This window comes from Mangifera indica, chromosome 3 (assembly GCF_011075055.1).
Source record: "Mangifera indica cultivar Alphonso chromosome 3, CATAS_Mindica_2.1, whole genome shotgun sequence".
Classification (NCBI taxonomy): Eukaryota; Viridiplantae; Streptophyta; class Magnoliopsida; order Sapindales; family Anacardiaceae; genus Mangifera; species Mangifera indica.
This window is the reverse complement of record NC_058139.1, coordinates 3858296-3871950: the sequence shown is the minus strand read 5'-3', so window position 1 is coordinate 3871950 and position 13655 is coordinate 3858296. Positions and strand designations below refer to the sequence as shown.

Below are 13655 nucleotides of genomic sequence, written 5' to 3'. Positions count from 1 at the left end.
AGTAATAATGGCTTTGACTCAAAATGAAGCAAAATAGGGCATGATTGTAAACATGATGGATTGAAATACTGACAATAGAATACATATTGTTCAACTGAAAGTATATTGCTTTAGAAAAACAAATTCAGGAACAGAACCTTTTACGGTTAAAAAATCATTCTTCTAAAACAATATCTAACAATTATTATCTAAAAGGTACAACATCACTTAATCTTCCTATATAACATTATTTCTTTCTGGAAGTTGTTCATGTTATTCATGAATTTTGCGGTGTTGCACATAAACTTATCTTGCGTTAGTTTCTGAAAGCTTGTAGAGGTTGTGATGTTGAGGATCTTACCATGGCAAGTCTATGTCAGACCTCTAGTTTCACCTGCTACTTAACTTAAAATACTCTCCATTTTTACAATACATGTAAAGATTAAAGCACTAGTCAAATTGGGTGAATCACCAGGATTTTTAAAATACTCTCCATTTGATTACTTTGCAGTGACAAGTAATCAAAAACCAAATTGAAAACAACTTAACACCAAAACCAGCAAATATCCAATTAAAAATATGATAAAGTTCATAAAACTCATACTTTACCCTAAGTCGCAAGAAAGATCACCAAATGTCAATAAAAAATATATACTATTGTCACATTAACAGCTAATCTAATTGGAATAGAATAAAACAATATCCTTCTTTTTTATATATAAATCCCACATAAAAACAAGATTCATGGACCACCAGCCTGATTACTACATGACAAGGATGAACAATTCCGTTATTATTAAACATCTCTTTCCAATTAATGAAAGATACAGAAGGATTATCTCTAAACTCCTTTCCATAGAAACCAACAGCAGTTCCAAAATGCAATATATCAAAACATCTATAACTAAGACATATTCTTTTATGACAGTTTGAGAAATGAGAAGACATAAATAACTCACCTCATGTGAGCTTCCACCTTTTGCGTGATCTTGAATAGGTTGAATGCCAACCCAGCCAAGTGTTGGGTTGTAGTTTTCAATTTCAAAGAATTCATCTATCTGAATTCTTTCACTATCTATTTGTGAATCTGCAGGCTTGCTTAAATCATTTAGTGACCTCGTCTTTTGATTGGAAGCTTTGAGCACAAGGCATAAATCTAATACAAACTCTGTATTATTACATACAGAGACCAGAGACCTAATATTCACGTATCTATTGCCATCCTTCACAACTACTTCACTGGCAACAACATCATTGCCTAACCGCCAACATGCAGCAGGTGCAGCATAGTTTAGCCTTACAGTTGTCCAGGGCCCCACCTTGCTAGGACTGATCTGAATAAATCCAGATTTTCTGCCACCAATAAGACTAACATTTCTGTCATCAACTTCAGGGTTGGGTGACAAGAGAACGGCACATCTTATTCTACCACACAGCTTCTCACATTTTTTTGCTTCAGTTGCATTCTAAAACAAAACACACAGTCAAAATTGAACTTTCAAATAAATGCTTCAGTAATAATGGAAAAGAATATGAAAAAACACAAAGGATGGCGCTTACCATAGATTCTGCTGAGCGTAAGTCTATCCACATTAAGCTATTTGAATAATCATAAGGATACGAATTGTCTTCAACATTCCGAGCTACCTTATTCAATGGAGCTGAGGAAAATCCAATCAAATCACCTGAAATAACAATTGTAAGTTTAAAAAAGAGTTACCGAACAAATGTTGGCCAAAACAGGTATAAAAGCACTACCTTTTTTTTATAATGATCCATTTTTTTTCCATAGGAAGCTTAGATAATGTCTATAACTTTACAAAATAGTGGATGAGATCATAATATTCAATCAAAAAACATTATCAAACAAGTTCTTGATTCAAAGATTCATTAAAGTTATTGAACTACAACATGCCACATATTTGTAGTCCAAAGAAGGGAGCTTGTCTTACATGTTGGGGGCTAAAGATATTCAGATACATCTTATATATATGGGATGTTATACTGATATCGATGAGATTGGGGTGACTCAACATCTCTATTCACCATATGTAGCTTGTCTTACATATCACTGATAGATTTCTAGTGAGGAAAATAAATATCTCTATTTACTAAAAAAGTATCACAACAGATTTTGGTTTAATTTTTACTATTTTTATCTAACAATGGCAATCTTCTTAGTACGCGCTGTATATATCACAGCTTCCCAACTTATGGCAAAAAAGGAAATTATAAGATATCTAACACATACAGATTGAAAAGGACAAATATAACACACTCTAATACCAAGGGTACACAAATAGTTAGCAGATTTTGCATAAAAAGTCAGAAATTTTATAGGCAAAAATATTCAAACTTAAGGAATTTTATCAGTTAACTTTAAAAGTAAACAAGCCATGCCAACAACTGACATAGATAAGAGGTCCATATATATTTACTCAATACCTTTTCCCATGTCAGTCACCATTACTTCCATGTTGTAGTAATCCTGCAATCAATTGAGACATCTCTTCAGATGATTACACTTAACAAAGACAAAAACAAACAGAGAGATAAATAAGAACCATTGGTTTACGCTCATGGCTCATAACGTCGATGAGAATTCACGCATGATATATAAATTTCAGATACAAAAGTGTCTATAAGCAGCCATAAAACGTCAAATAAATTAGAGGGAAAATTATTGCAATCTGAAGAGATAGCCAACCTGATTCCATTAAAAGTAAAACCAGTTTCTCTTTCATACCAAAATCAAATCATGCAGTGAAGAAGTTAACGCTAAGTTTTTTTATGAATTTTGTGTATCCAATTTTTTTAAATAATAATTGGGAAAAGCGAAAAATCAAAATGTGTTTGACATGTTTGTCTGAAAATGCATTTGAAAAAATTAAAAATGAAAAAATATTTGACATGTTTGCCTAAGAACACAGAAAGAAAGAGAAAAAATACAAAAACTTATCGTCTCCACAACTGATAAACCCCTTCAAAATACCACCTAAGTTCTTCCTCTTTGAAAGTTTATCTTCAATATGTTCATTTTTTATTCTCGTTTGCAACTTCATATCAACAATTTTTGTTTAAAGTATAAATTTTGTTTTAAGTGAGAGAATAAAATATTATCGAGAAAGAGAATTAATAACTCTATATTCCAAATTTCAAAATTTTTATACCAGACATGGATCCATATTTCTCATTCTAGCAACATTTTTTTTTCATTTTCACTAGTTGAATTCAGATGCAAATTTGACACCTTTTTCATAGGGATAGAAAAAGAAAACAAAAGGCAAAGTCTGTAAATAAACAGAGCCTAACACAGTTAAATGTGACGACAGTTTTGGCATGCAAAACAATTAAATATTCAAAATTACATAGCAGTTCAGTGAAAATTATATATCACTGTTATAAAAACACAATCATAGACATTCACACACGTACTGCACAAGAAAAAACATTTTTCGTACCGGGGAATCAACTTTAAAGAAAAGTATTTCACTCCAATTAATGACTTCAAGCTCAGAAGATGATGAGTAGCTTGAGGTACTTCCACAGGTGCGTGAACTCTGTTGATGGAGAGGAGAGTCATTTGAAAGGTGTTGATTTGGAGTAAGTCGGACAGCCACAGCATACTGGTGAGGAGTCAACCCTCCAATACTAGGGAACTATATTCAAGCACATACATAAAAGCCAAGTCAGCTTGCCCACTCTCACATCAGACAGCATCAATACTGATAAGATATGGGCTTATTTAAAATTTTTATAATAAATGTCATGGACATGATAAAATTAAGGATATGGCTAAAAACTTCAACAAATATTAAAGAGTAGCAACTCTACTATAAAAGTACAGAAAACATTGAAAACAATATCCTCCATGACATGTTCAAAGGAATTATACCTGGCCATCCACTATAATGAGAGTCACCATGGTTCTCACTTTCCCACAATTTTTTCCCTTCAAGTGGGAGTCCAACATATTTTTTGAAACAGGAACTTTTACAGGCTTCATATCCCCAGATGGCATTCTAATTATATTTGAAAATCCTCTGATTTCAGTAGCTCGAATAAAAATATCCTGACCAAGTTTATTTTGTGGGATTATAAAGTAATTTCTCTTGTGATGGACATCAATGATAGATCTTCCACCATAAGTAGGAGGAAAAGCTTCCTATTCAATATAATAATAGTAATAAGTGTTAGAAGATGTTAGACAAGCCAATAGATGCAACACTAATTTTTTTTAAAATCGTACATATCAATTTAAGAAGAAATTTACCCTTGTTTTATAGTACGCGTGGACATGATTAAGATTGTTCCAGCTTGCATAGGCTTGGATTATCATATTAACATTAGATACTGAGACATTCAAGTTCAGATCCCTGGTGGAAGTAAGGCGTAACTGAGACGCTGCACCTGGTGCCTTGAGATCATACTGATGCCTGGTATCAAATTAGATATCAGCATAAAACTGAAATTTCTATGATAAATTGACAGATCAGGAGGAGCCAGAGCATAAAAAGAAAGGAAAGTTGATGAGAAAGCAAGGTTGACAAGAATACAGGCCTCCTGTTCAATTGAGATACTGATTGCAAACACAGTTGCAAGTGATATATTGAAATCATAAGAAAACACATCAATGAGTTCCTCCTCCCATCAACATATGGAAATCATCATTTCCATGTGTCATCAATGAACTCAACCATTTCCAAATTTCCAAAATCAAGACTTCACAACCACAACATGTTTTATATATTCCAAACATGCTCCTTTCTCTTTAGGAGGAACAAAGTTGTACTATTTTTTAGGAAACATAGCAGTGCATATTAATGAAAAAAAATTAGATAGTAGAACAGAAATCACTATCATAAAAATAACCCATCTAAACAGAGACCATAGTTTCACATAGAGGATCGGAGCCTGTTCAAAAGGAATCCCACAATACAGACAGTAACAAATCCTTAAAAAACCACAATCATCATACTACTAAAAAATTCAGATGGATAAAAAAACAAGAGGTGTCCACATGTCTTTTGCGATAGAAGCCCAAAGAGATGCCAAAAAATTTAAGTTTCTTCTCCCCCACTATCTTCGAAATCCTATTATTTCTTTCACCCCAACTAACGCAGAAAATTACAAGAACCACACAGTTTCTGAAAGTCTTGGCCTACCAAAGAAGTAAAGTTCTCCATAAGTAAATCAAAACAAGATTGTTTTTGCTACAAACTTTTGCCCATAATTGTAAAGCCATTGGACAGTGAAGGAACAAATGGTCAGAGGACTTTAATTCTACTGAAAATCAAGTATATGAGCATCAAGGCTATTTAGATATGAAAATTTTCTACAAGGTACAAAAAGGTTTTTGAAAAACTGGCATATAAAACAAAGAGAAAACTTTGGTGTCACTGATTTTCTCTTATAAAAGATAAGTTAAAATTCTTTGAATTACATAATTAAAAGCCAAAGAAGAGGGAATTCATTTATCGCTCATATCTTTCTCTTGTAAAATGGTACTATAAATTACCTTAAAAATCCATCAACTGGCTCAACAAGAGGCTCCCAAGCTTCATATTTATCATTGTATGATCTTGCAGCCAAACAGAAGCTGACTGTGGAATTCAAGTAGTGAGGTCTCCCATGCAAACTAAACCCAATTCCACTTAGCGATATGTTAAACAAGGGAACCATCTACCAAAAAAAAAGGGAGAAAATTCAGGGAATGAAATCAAGGAAGAATAAATTTCAAGCACATGCACAAAAGTGATACACAAGAATGTAAGATGTGACTCTTAGTCACCACTCTAACAAAATTAGTACAGTGTTCAAACCACAAGAAAAACAAAACTAAACATGAAAATAATATTCAGCTAATAATCAACAAGTTTATAGATCACAGCAAAAAAAGAATAGCTTTAACTGCAGGAGAAAAACTATTATCCTGGAGCATACAATTAGCAATTTTAACACTCAACACAAACCTTGGAACTTGAATAAGGGGTAAAAGTTTTAATGAGATAAATGCAGTGAGAAGTGGAGAACAATAAAGAAAGAAAGAAAAGGGGTAAGAAGAACAGGTCAATAAAGCCTGCAAGAACTTCCAGACAGCTTAAGCACAAAATCACACTTTACCATATTCATCCTCGATTTATTCATACAAATATATCTCCTTATCAGGTTTTTGCTCAGACCAACATCAGTCTAATCAAGAATAGGTGGCTTAACAATCAGCTAATTGCTTTGTACAAGCAATTTGCAAAAAGATTTCTTACCAAGCCACCATAGTCATCAAAAAGTGCAGCAGAAAAAGTTCCAATTTCAGCATCAATGACAGTATCATCTGAACCACTTGGAAAATTCTGATCTGCTAGCTTTAAGGCAAACCTTCTAGGAGGTCTCTTGGAACCACCACGGACAATAAAGGTTCCCAACTCATTACCAACAGTCCATATGCTAAACTGCTCTCCTCTCAGCTTTGCATCAGAAGTATCCCACACACTCTCTTCCAAAAAGTGATCTCCAGTAACCATATCACTACGTATGCATCTTAAGGAGCTGAAATCATTACATTTGGGTGTGCTCTTACATGCAATGCAACCTAAAGAAACAAAACCTGGGGGTGCTTGAGGAAGCCAAAAAGAAATGTTCTCCATTCCCCTTCGCTTCTTAACATTTCCAACAAGTTGGAAATCCAAAGGAGTTTTGAAGAGATCTTCATCTCCGGTATCATTAAGTACGACGCATGTATTAGGCAGTTCATACCTAAATATTACATAAATCATCAGAGGATAATTTTTATATCAATGAAACAGAAAACAAATCATAAGGAATATACTATTAAATGTTACTTACCCTTTAACAGCAATATCACCAAAATACACCATACCCTCAGGAACTATTGGGCGCCATATGGATAATTTCTTCTTTGAGTTTGAGCCCCTATTCCACCAAATCAAGTGAAAACTAGCAACTGCTTCAAAACGCCTACCAGAGTTTGGAATTGCAGACTTTTCCAATGGCCTATCTTGAACATCACTAGAAGCCTGGGCAACCGAGTGCTCAAATGCTTTTGGAGATACTTCTAGAAGCCCAAAAATTATATGATGCAGTTCATATGCCCTACCTGATAAGCTATAAGTCAACGGATCTGCTGGCAAGAAAGTTCCAACAGAATTATCCACTCGCCAAAACCCAAAACTTGACTCAGATCTGCACATTGACACAAACATATAAATCAAACACACAACATCCCCATTAAACTGACTGAGATTTCATATCCACCAAAGGACTATAATCTCATACTCATGCACACAAATGTTACAGACATCATACCTTCCAAAAGTACAGAAATAAAACCAAAAAAAAAAACTTAACCATCATCAGAACGTTTCTTAGATTGCTCACCTTGTAAGTCAAATAATAATGAAGAAGTCTTATTACAAGAATAATAACAATCAACTACAAGTTCTCAAAAGCAAAAGTTGATTAATCAAGCTGTTGCATGCACATAAGTTGCGACATTTATAGTTGGGCAGAATTGTCTACTAAAAAAGTACCCATACACATATATAGATGCATATATTTGTGTGTTTGTATATCGTGATTAAAATGAAATTATCAGCTGAGAGTTCTTCGAACATACAGATTGGTAGAGTTGATGGTGATACAATCTCTCAGAGAACAAGGGGATACTAAAGAAGCCAAGATGCAGAAAGCAGAAGTTAGTGGCGGTGGTGTTGTTCCAGGAGAAACAATGCAGCCCAATGCAACATAACCTTTAGGTGCTACAGGGAACCAAACAGAACAGTAACTATCCCCTTCAGCAGGTACCACATTTCGTAATGAATCATAATTCGATACACCTTCATCAGAAATGACCCCAGAAGCTAAAGGTGGCCAAATTAGTTTAAATGATACTGGTCTTTTGACTCTGGCAAAGTTGGTATTTACAGCAAGAACTCCTTTTGTAGGAGGCTTGTCCCTGTAACATATAGACAGTTATTACGGACATTCAAAGGAAAGATTATAAAAGCAGACCTCAAGAAGAGATTGTCAGGAATTTTTTACAGACATTGGAGTCAGACAGTCACCAAGAACAGCAAACCCAGGGGGTGCACGGGTTTCCAGAAGGCATATACTTGGTCACTGGAAGAATCTGCAAAGTTGAACAGAATATCAAGTGACATTATTCTATTTAGTTCACATCTCCCAACAATTAACAGAAAGAAAGATAAGAAACCAGGTAAATCTTTGCGTACTTCTAATAGTCCCAACTTTGTCGAATTCCGAACAGAACACTGTCATTTTCTTGGATGTCATCCTTAGAAAGGCCAAAATATCCTCCTCAACAGCCAAAAATAGACTCAAAATGCTGAATGAAAAATTCATGAATATATCTGAAACAGATATGTGTATATTGGTCTTCCCAGATGCATTGGAATACTTTATGGAGGTGTCAAAAGGCTCCAAAATTCTGATTCCATTACTCTCCATCATTAAACCAAGCACATTTGCAGTCATTTCAAGGGTATCACCCCTCATAACAAGTCTGGTAGCAGCATAAGCACACCAAATGTCATTTTCCAATTATTCCATTTCATATATCATACACCGCAAGAAAAATAAGAAAATAAAAATCAACCTTTAAGTGCAAACCAGTATTCCTCTCAATACAACACATAGTACACCAACAGAAGGATAAAATCAAGGTAATCAAACTATCAAAAATTTAAAAATCCTACACATCCAAAACCTCTAAATTCAGCAACACATGAAACTGCATTGAAACTTGAGTAGTACACATCATCATTCCAACTGTTCATATCAAGATGATGGAATCAACTGCAATTAAAGAAATATTAACCTGCTAAAAGCATCCAACTGGGCATGCAAAAGTTTATTCAAGAGTGTCGGTGATTCCTTCACATCCTTGGATGTATTATAAAAGGTCAACTCTGGAGCAATTGCCTGCAAATAGTCATCCCAGTTACAAATGAACAGCAATAAAATACACCACAATCAATGTTGACCGATCATGTTTACAAGTGAAATTCTCTAGGACTGAATAAAAACACTTGTATTAATGAAACATGGATAACACAGTTGCAGACAATGAACTGAAGACAAGAATGTTAAGACATCTGTAACATCATTTACTATATCATGTCCAAAGCCACTCATGAACTGTACAAGAAAACTCAAGAATTTTATTAAATAGTCAGGCAAGCACATCTAGAATAGGCCAACCCTGCCCACAATGACCAAAATGGATTTATATGTTCTTTCATACCAGTGGTTGGGCTTGGGTCATTTCTTAGGGAAACAAAATGCCATCTGATCAACCATAGACCAAGGATACAACAAAATGAACTACAAGCCCCAATAGACAAGCCATTACCAATCATTACTTAAGTCCACCAACCCAAAAATTAAATCTTTTTAAATACTTACAAAAGCCAGGTTTCATTTTGTTGTCCTACATTTTGATAGTGCAAAACATTAAGTAAGGTGACCAGAAGGGCCTCAAGCCATCACTAAAATGCATAGAGTATCATCATTTCCAGCAATTCAAGACAACAGAATAGCCAAACACTTAGTCAAAGTAATCATTAAACAGTGCCATTTTGAAACATTCCTTGCATGAAATATTTGAACGGTTCATCTATGCCCAAAGGATTTAAAGAAGAATTAGACATGTTGAAAGAATCAAATTCTTTCCACAATGTAAGAAATACATAATTTCTTCAATCCATATTTAAGGTTATTTAAAATTGGAATTTATAATTTTCACTAGGTAACTACTTGACCTAGAAGATCAATCAAACTTACAGATAACAAAGATAACGAAAAGGCAAAGATAGAGAGTAACTGAGACAAAGTATTAAAAAAGCCAAGGGGGCCACCCAGAAGCCAACACTTGACCTGTAACTCAATGATAAACTCCATAGATCTTTCACTTGCAGGGTTTTCAGATGGTAAATTATTCGCACTTTCTCTTGAATTGTCCAGGTGAGGATCTTCAGCCCCGCCCTCCAAGAAGACCCCATCATCTTTCAAAGCAGAATAGCTACTGTTGGCTCCAAGAAGAATACAAGAGTCCAAGTATAACCCATTCTGTTCACCAGAAGAAAATATTAAAAAGAAACCCTCTGAAATCTATAGTGTTCCAGGAAAATAAGTTATTTTCCATATCCAAACTAATGAAGAATAAAATTGCTTCAGGGATATAATTGACACCTTGATGACAACATTTTTGAATTGCAACCTTTTTCCACTTCCAACATGTATTATAGCCTCCATACTAGGTTGCAAGAGATTGAATCCCTGCCTGTCTTTTAAGTATAATATTCCTCCTTTTCCATCATAAATGAAATGATTGAATCTTTCATCATCAACAATAAGAGGTCTCTGAGGAGATAGTGAGAGTTCAGCAGAGGGTTGGCTGTAAATTGGCTGATCCAAAATGATTGCATCAACTTTTTGTGCATAGCTCTTATCCTCATCATTGGACAGCAAACCACCAACAGTTGGAACAAAAAACTCAACAACTGCAAGAAGGAAATCAAGTGCCACCAGTAGTTGTGGCCTCTGGAGACTTACTGAAACATTTGATGTGCTCTGTCCAAATCTAGCATCAAGAATAAGCATTGTAGTAACTGGTTTAACATCAATCCCTTTTGTTATATTTGCATCAAGTATGTTCTGGTTCTCTTCAACAGTCACTGAGTGTGGACCACCATAACTAATGTTCTCAGGCTTTCCTATCGCCAACCTAAATTCTTCTGCAGTTCCCTCACGATTATCTATAACACTGAAACCCTTAAGTGTCGCTGACAGAAAACCTTCACCCAACGTATTGGACTTGTAGAGAAGCCATGCACCACTGATCTGCATGACAGATTACAAGACCAGACTATTATACCAGCACCACTAGATAGTATCACTTTTCAAGGGGTGAGGGCAAAAGGATCAGATAAATCAATATTCTTTGAAGTTTCATCAAGAACTTCCTAATTTTATAAATTCCCTCATTTTTTTCTCAAATACTAGTATCAGAACTTAGGAGACGGAATGCCAAAAGTAAGAATGTTCCAAATTTCTTATATGCCACATGCACTGTCCTAAAATAGAAATGCATCAAACTTCTAGAGACAAGTAACAAAACCAAACATTGAATTTCAGAATACTTCCCGGACCTATCTTAAAAGTTCACTATTAGATCCTACCCTCAGTAATCAATCAATTTGTGGAATTCACTGCCCCAAGTAGCTTCTAAGGAGTGGAACCCTATTCCCTAGGCTGTATGACAAAAATCTTAACCACTCAACCCAACCATTAAGAACTACTGCACCTACATTCCTCAAAGAAAGGCTGGATAAACCAAGTGTCTACACAGGTAAGTAAATGAAGATGTACCTGCACAGAGGCCAAAGATGCATCTCTTGCTACCCCGGAATGTAAGCACAATTCAACCATATTAATGGCAACAGAGACTTTGATTGAAACCCAGATATCTCTCTCTGGAGTTTCAGGTTCAACAGATGGAACTTGAGGTGCAACAGATTCAATAACATCTTCTGAAGATACCAGAGAACTATTTTTCAACATAGGCACATTATGAGGAGTCTCAGAAATATTGGACAGAGCACATTCAGTAATTATCTGGTATTCTTGGTTCGACAGAGCTGCTTTCAGTTCCTCTACCTGAAAATTTCCAGCGAAAAGTAAATACACATCTAAATGCCCTTCACTTGAGACATAAGCTCTAGACAAAAGCAATGCCATACCTTGATTACAGCTTCAGTACTTGGTAATTGATGCAACAAGTCTCTAAGTGACCTCTGAATAACTATAGAAACCCCCTTCACATCTTGAATTATGCTTTCACCTAATTCTGATCCAGTACCAACATTTAGATTGATGTCCTCGACCTATATCCATAAAAGGAAGTTAGCAAGCAAATTGTACAGGAAGTAAAGCAGAAATAGTAGTCTAGAAATGAATTATGGGGATGGAAAAAAATTATTATAAAAAATGATGTTGAAAACTTGTGATACCAAGTCAAAGACTTCAAGTAGATAATGTTTAACTATCTTAATAACAAGATAAGAAAAAAGTGGGGCAGACCAATTTTTTTCTACTAAACAATGTAAAGCTCAGTATCCTAATCAGTACACTACCAGTAGCTTCCACCAATTCTCCAAACTGACAAACAAAAATGAGTCTAGCAGAAAGCCAATTATAACCAAATTCCTGAATCCATCTAGTAAATCTGCAGCAGACAGCCAGGCAATAATTCTCACCAGAATTGTCAATATTTCCAAATGAACAGCATTCAGGTCACTTTTACTGCCAGACAACCACTGAAAGGTGTTTTGAACTGTTATATGAACCACATCAAGCTTCAAATAACTGTCAAAGCAAAAGTCAAATAAGTAAAATTAAATATGTCACGTGATTTAAGGGACTAATTATGAAATAAAGTTATGTGCAATAACCATACTCAAGGCTGTCTGTTCTCCGAGGCATTAAAATTATTGGCTTTCTAAGTGATAGATCCAATTTCATAGCAGGTGATCCTTCAATTTCACTAGTTGTAAACCATTTCTCTGAATTTGTGGCTTGATCTTTTAATTTGACAACACCCTTTGAACTGTTGGGAACAAGACCCATAAAGTAACTAACAACCTGCATATCAGATTTCAGATCTATGAGAAACAAATAAATTTTGATTGATGATTAAGCATTTAAGGTTTGGTTACCTCCTGGACAAAGCGATTCAAATAAACAATGCGTACTTCTGAAAGCTGCCCAAAAAGGCAATACTCATAACCTTTATAGTCTTCATCATCGATACTAAATGAAGTAAAAACCAACTGCAAATTAATCAAAAAAACTGTTCATAAAAACAAACATGATTTTACAGAAATATATATAAATCTTAAGAGATAAATAAAATCAATAAAATTTTTATCATAAATTCAAAGCCTCACACGGTTCAAAGCTGCTTACTAAACAGGTTGAAAAAAAAGTCACCAACACATAGTGGTAGCACAATTAAAATTGTAAAAAAAAAAAATGCTGCCACATGAAGTACCTCAACAAATGAACTTCCTCCTGGATTTCTCATATCACACATCCAGAAATACATATGACTGGCAGGAAGACTGTCATCACTTATCATCAGATTTCCCAGTGAAGCCTTTATACTGAAAGAGGATGGGAACACCTAAAAAATAAAAGAAACTTGATAGGCACATAGAAAATAGACTTCGTGTAAAGCTGAACTTATGGACAATTAGTGTAGAAGAGATAAAGAGGGAAAACCTTAATATCAGTAAGCAGATTATCCTGTGACAAAGTAGCAAGCTTAGTTTCATTCTCATTCATCAGAACAATTTGAGCTAGGGCCATATTTAATGTTAAATTAAAAATAACCCTGGATTTCCCCATTCCAAGCAGACTTTTAACAACAGGCTCCTCAACAGCCATTAACTGTTGACCCCCAACATCTTCTTTAGAAGAATTATCAACAGCTGTCAAAGAACTATCACTGAAAGATTCGCAGCTGTCATCTTCAATATTGATAGCTTTAACAAATTCCATAATTGCAAGAATTGTAGGTCTGCGACAGAAAAATGATAAGGTAGCCAGACTAACTGTCACCTGAAACAATCATTTATGAA

General features: G+C 34.8%; 1 protein-coding gene across 1 annotated transcript in view; it reads right to left on the bottom strand.

Annotated features, from left to right (window-relative positions):
* LOC123210809 overlaps positions 1–13655 on the bottom strand; it is a 38741-nt gene that overhangs the window by 10181 nt on the left and 14905 nt on the right. Inside the window, 23 exon segments of the mRNA XM_044629297.1 lie at positions 939–1445; positions 1540–1664; positions 2425–2467; positions 3441–3638; positions 3875–4144; positions 4253–4415; positions 5498–5661; positions 6243–6732; positions 6823–7179; positions 7613–7951; positions 8042–8087; positions 8090–8125; positions 8229–8518; positions 8834–8937; positions 9892–10083; positions 10207–10857; positions 11386–11673; positions 11757–11900; positions 12273–12381; positions 12473–12657; positions 12732–12845; positions 13067–13198; positions 13297–13635. Coding sequence (XP_044485232.1) covers positions 939–1445; positions 1540–1664; positions 2425–2467; positions 3441–3638; positions 3875–4144; positions 4253–4415; positions 5498–5661; positions 6243–6732; positions 6823–7179; positions 7613–7951; positions 8042–8087; positions 8090–8125; positions 8229–8518; positions 8834–8937; positions 9892–10083; positions 10207–10857; positions 11386–11673; positions 11757–11900; positions 12273–12381; positions 12473–12657; positions 12732–12845; positions 13067–13198; positions 13297–13635 — 5286 coding nt within the window.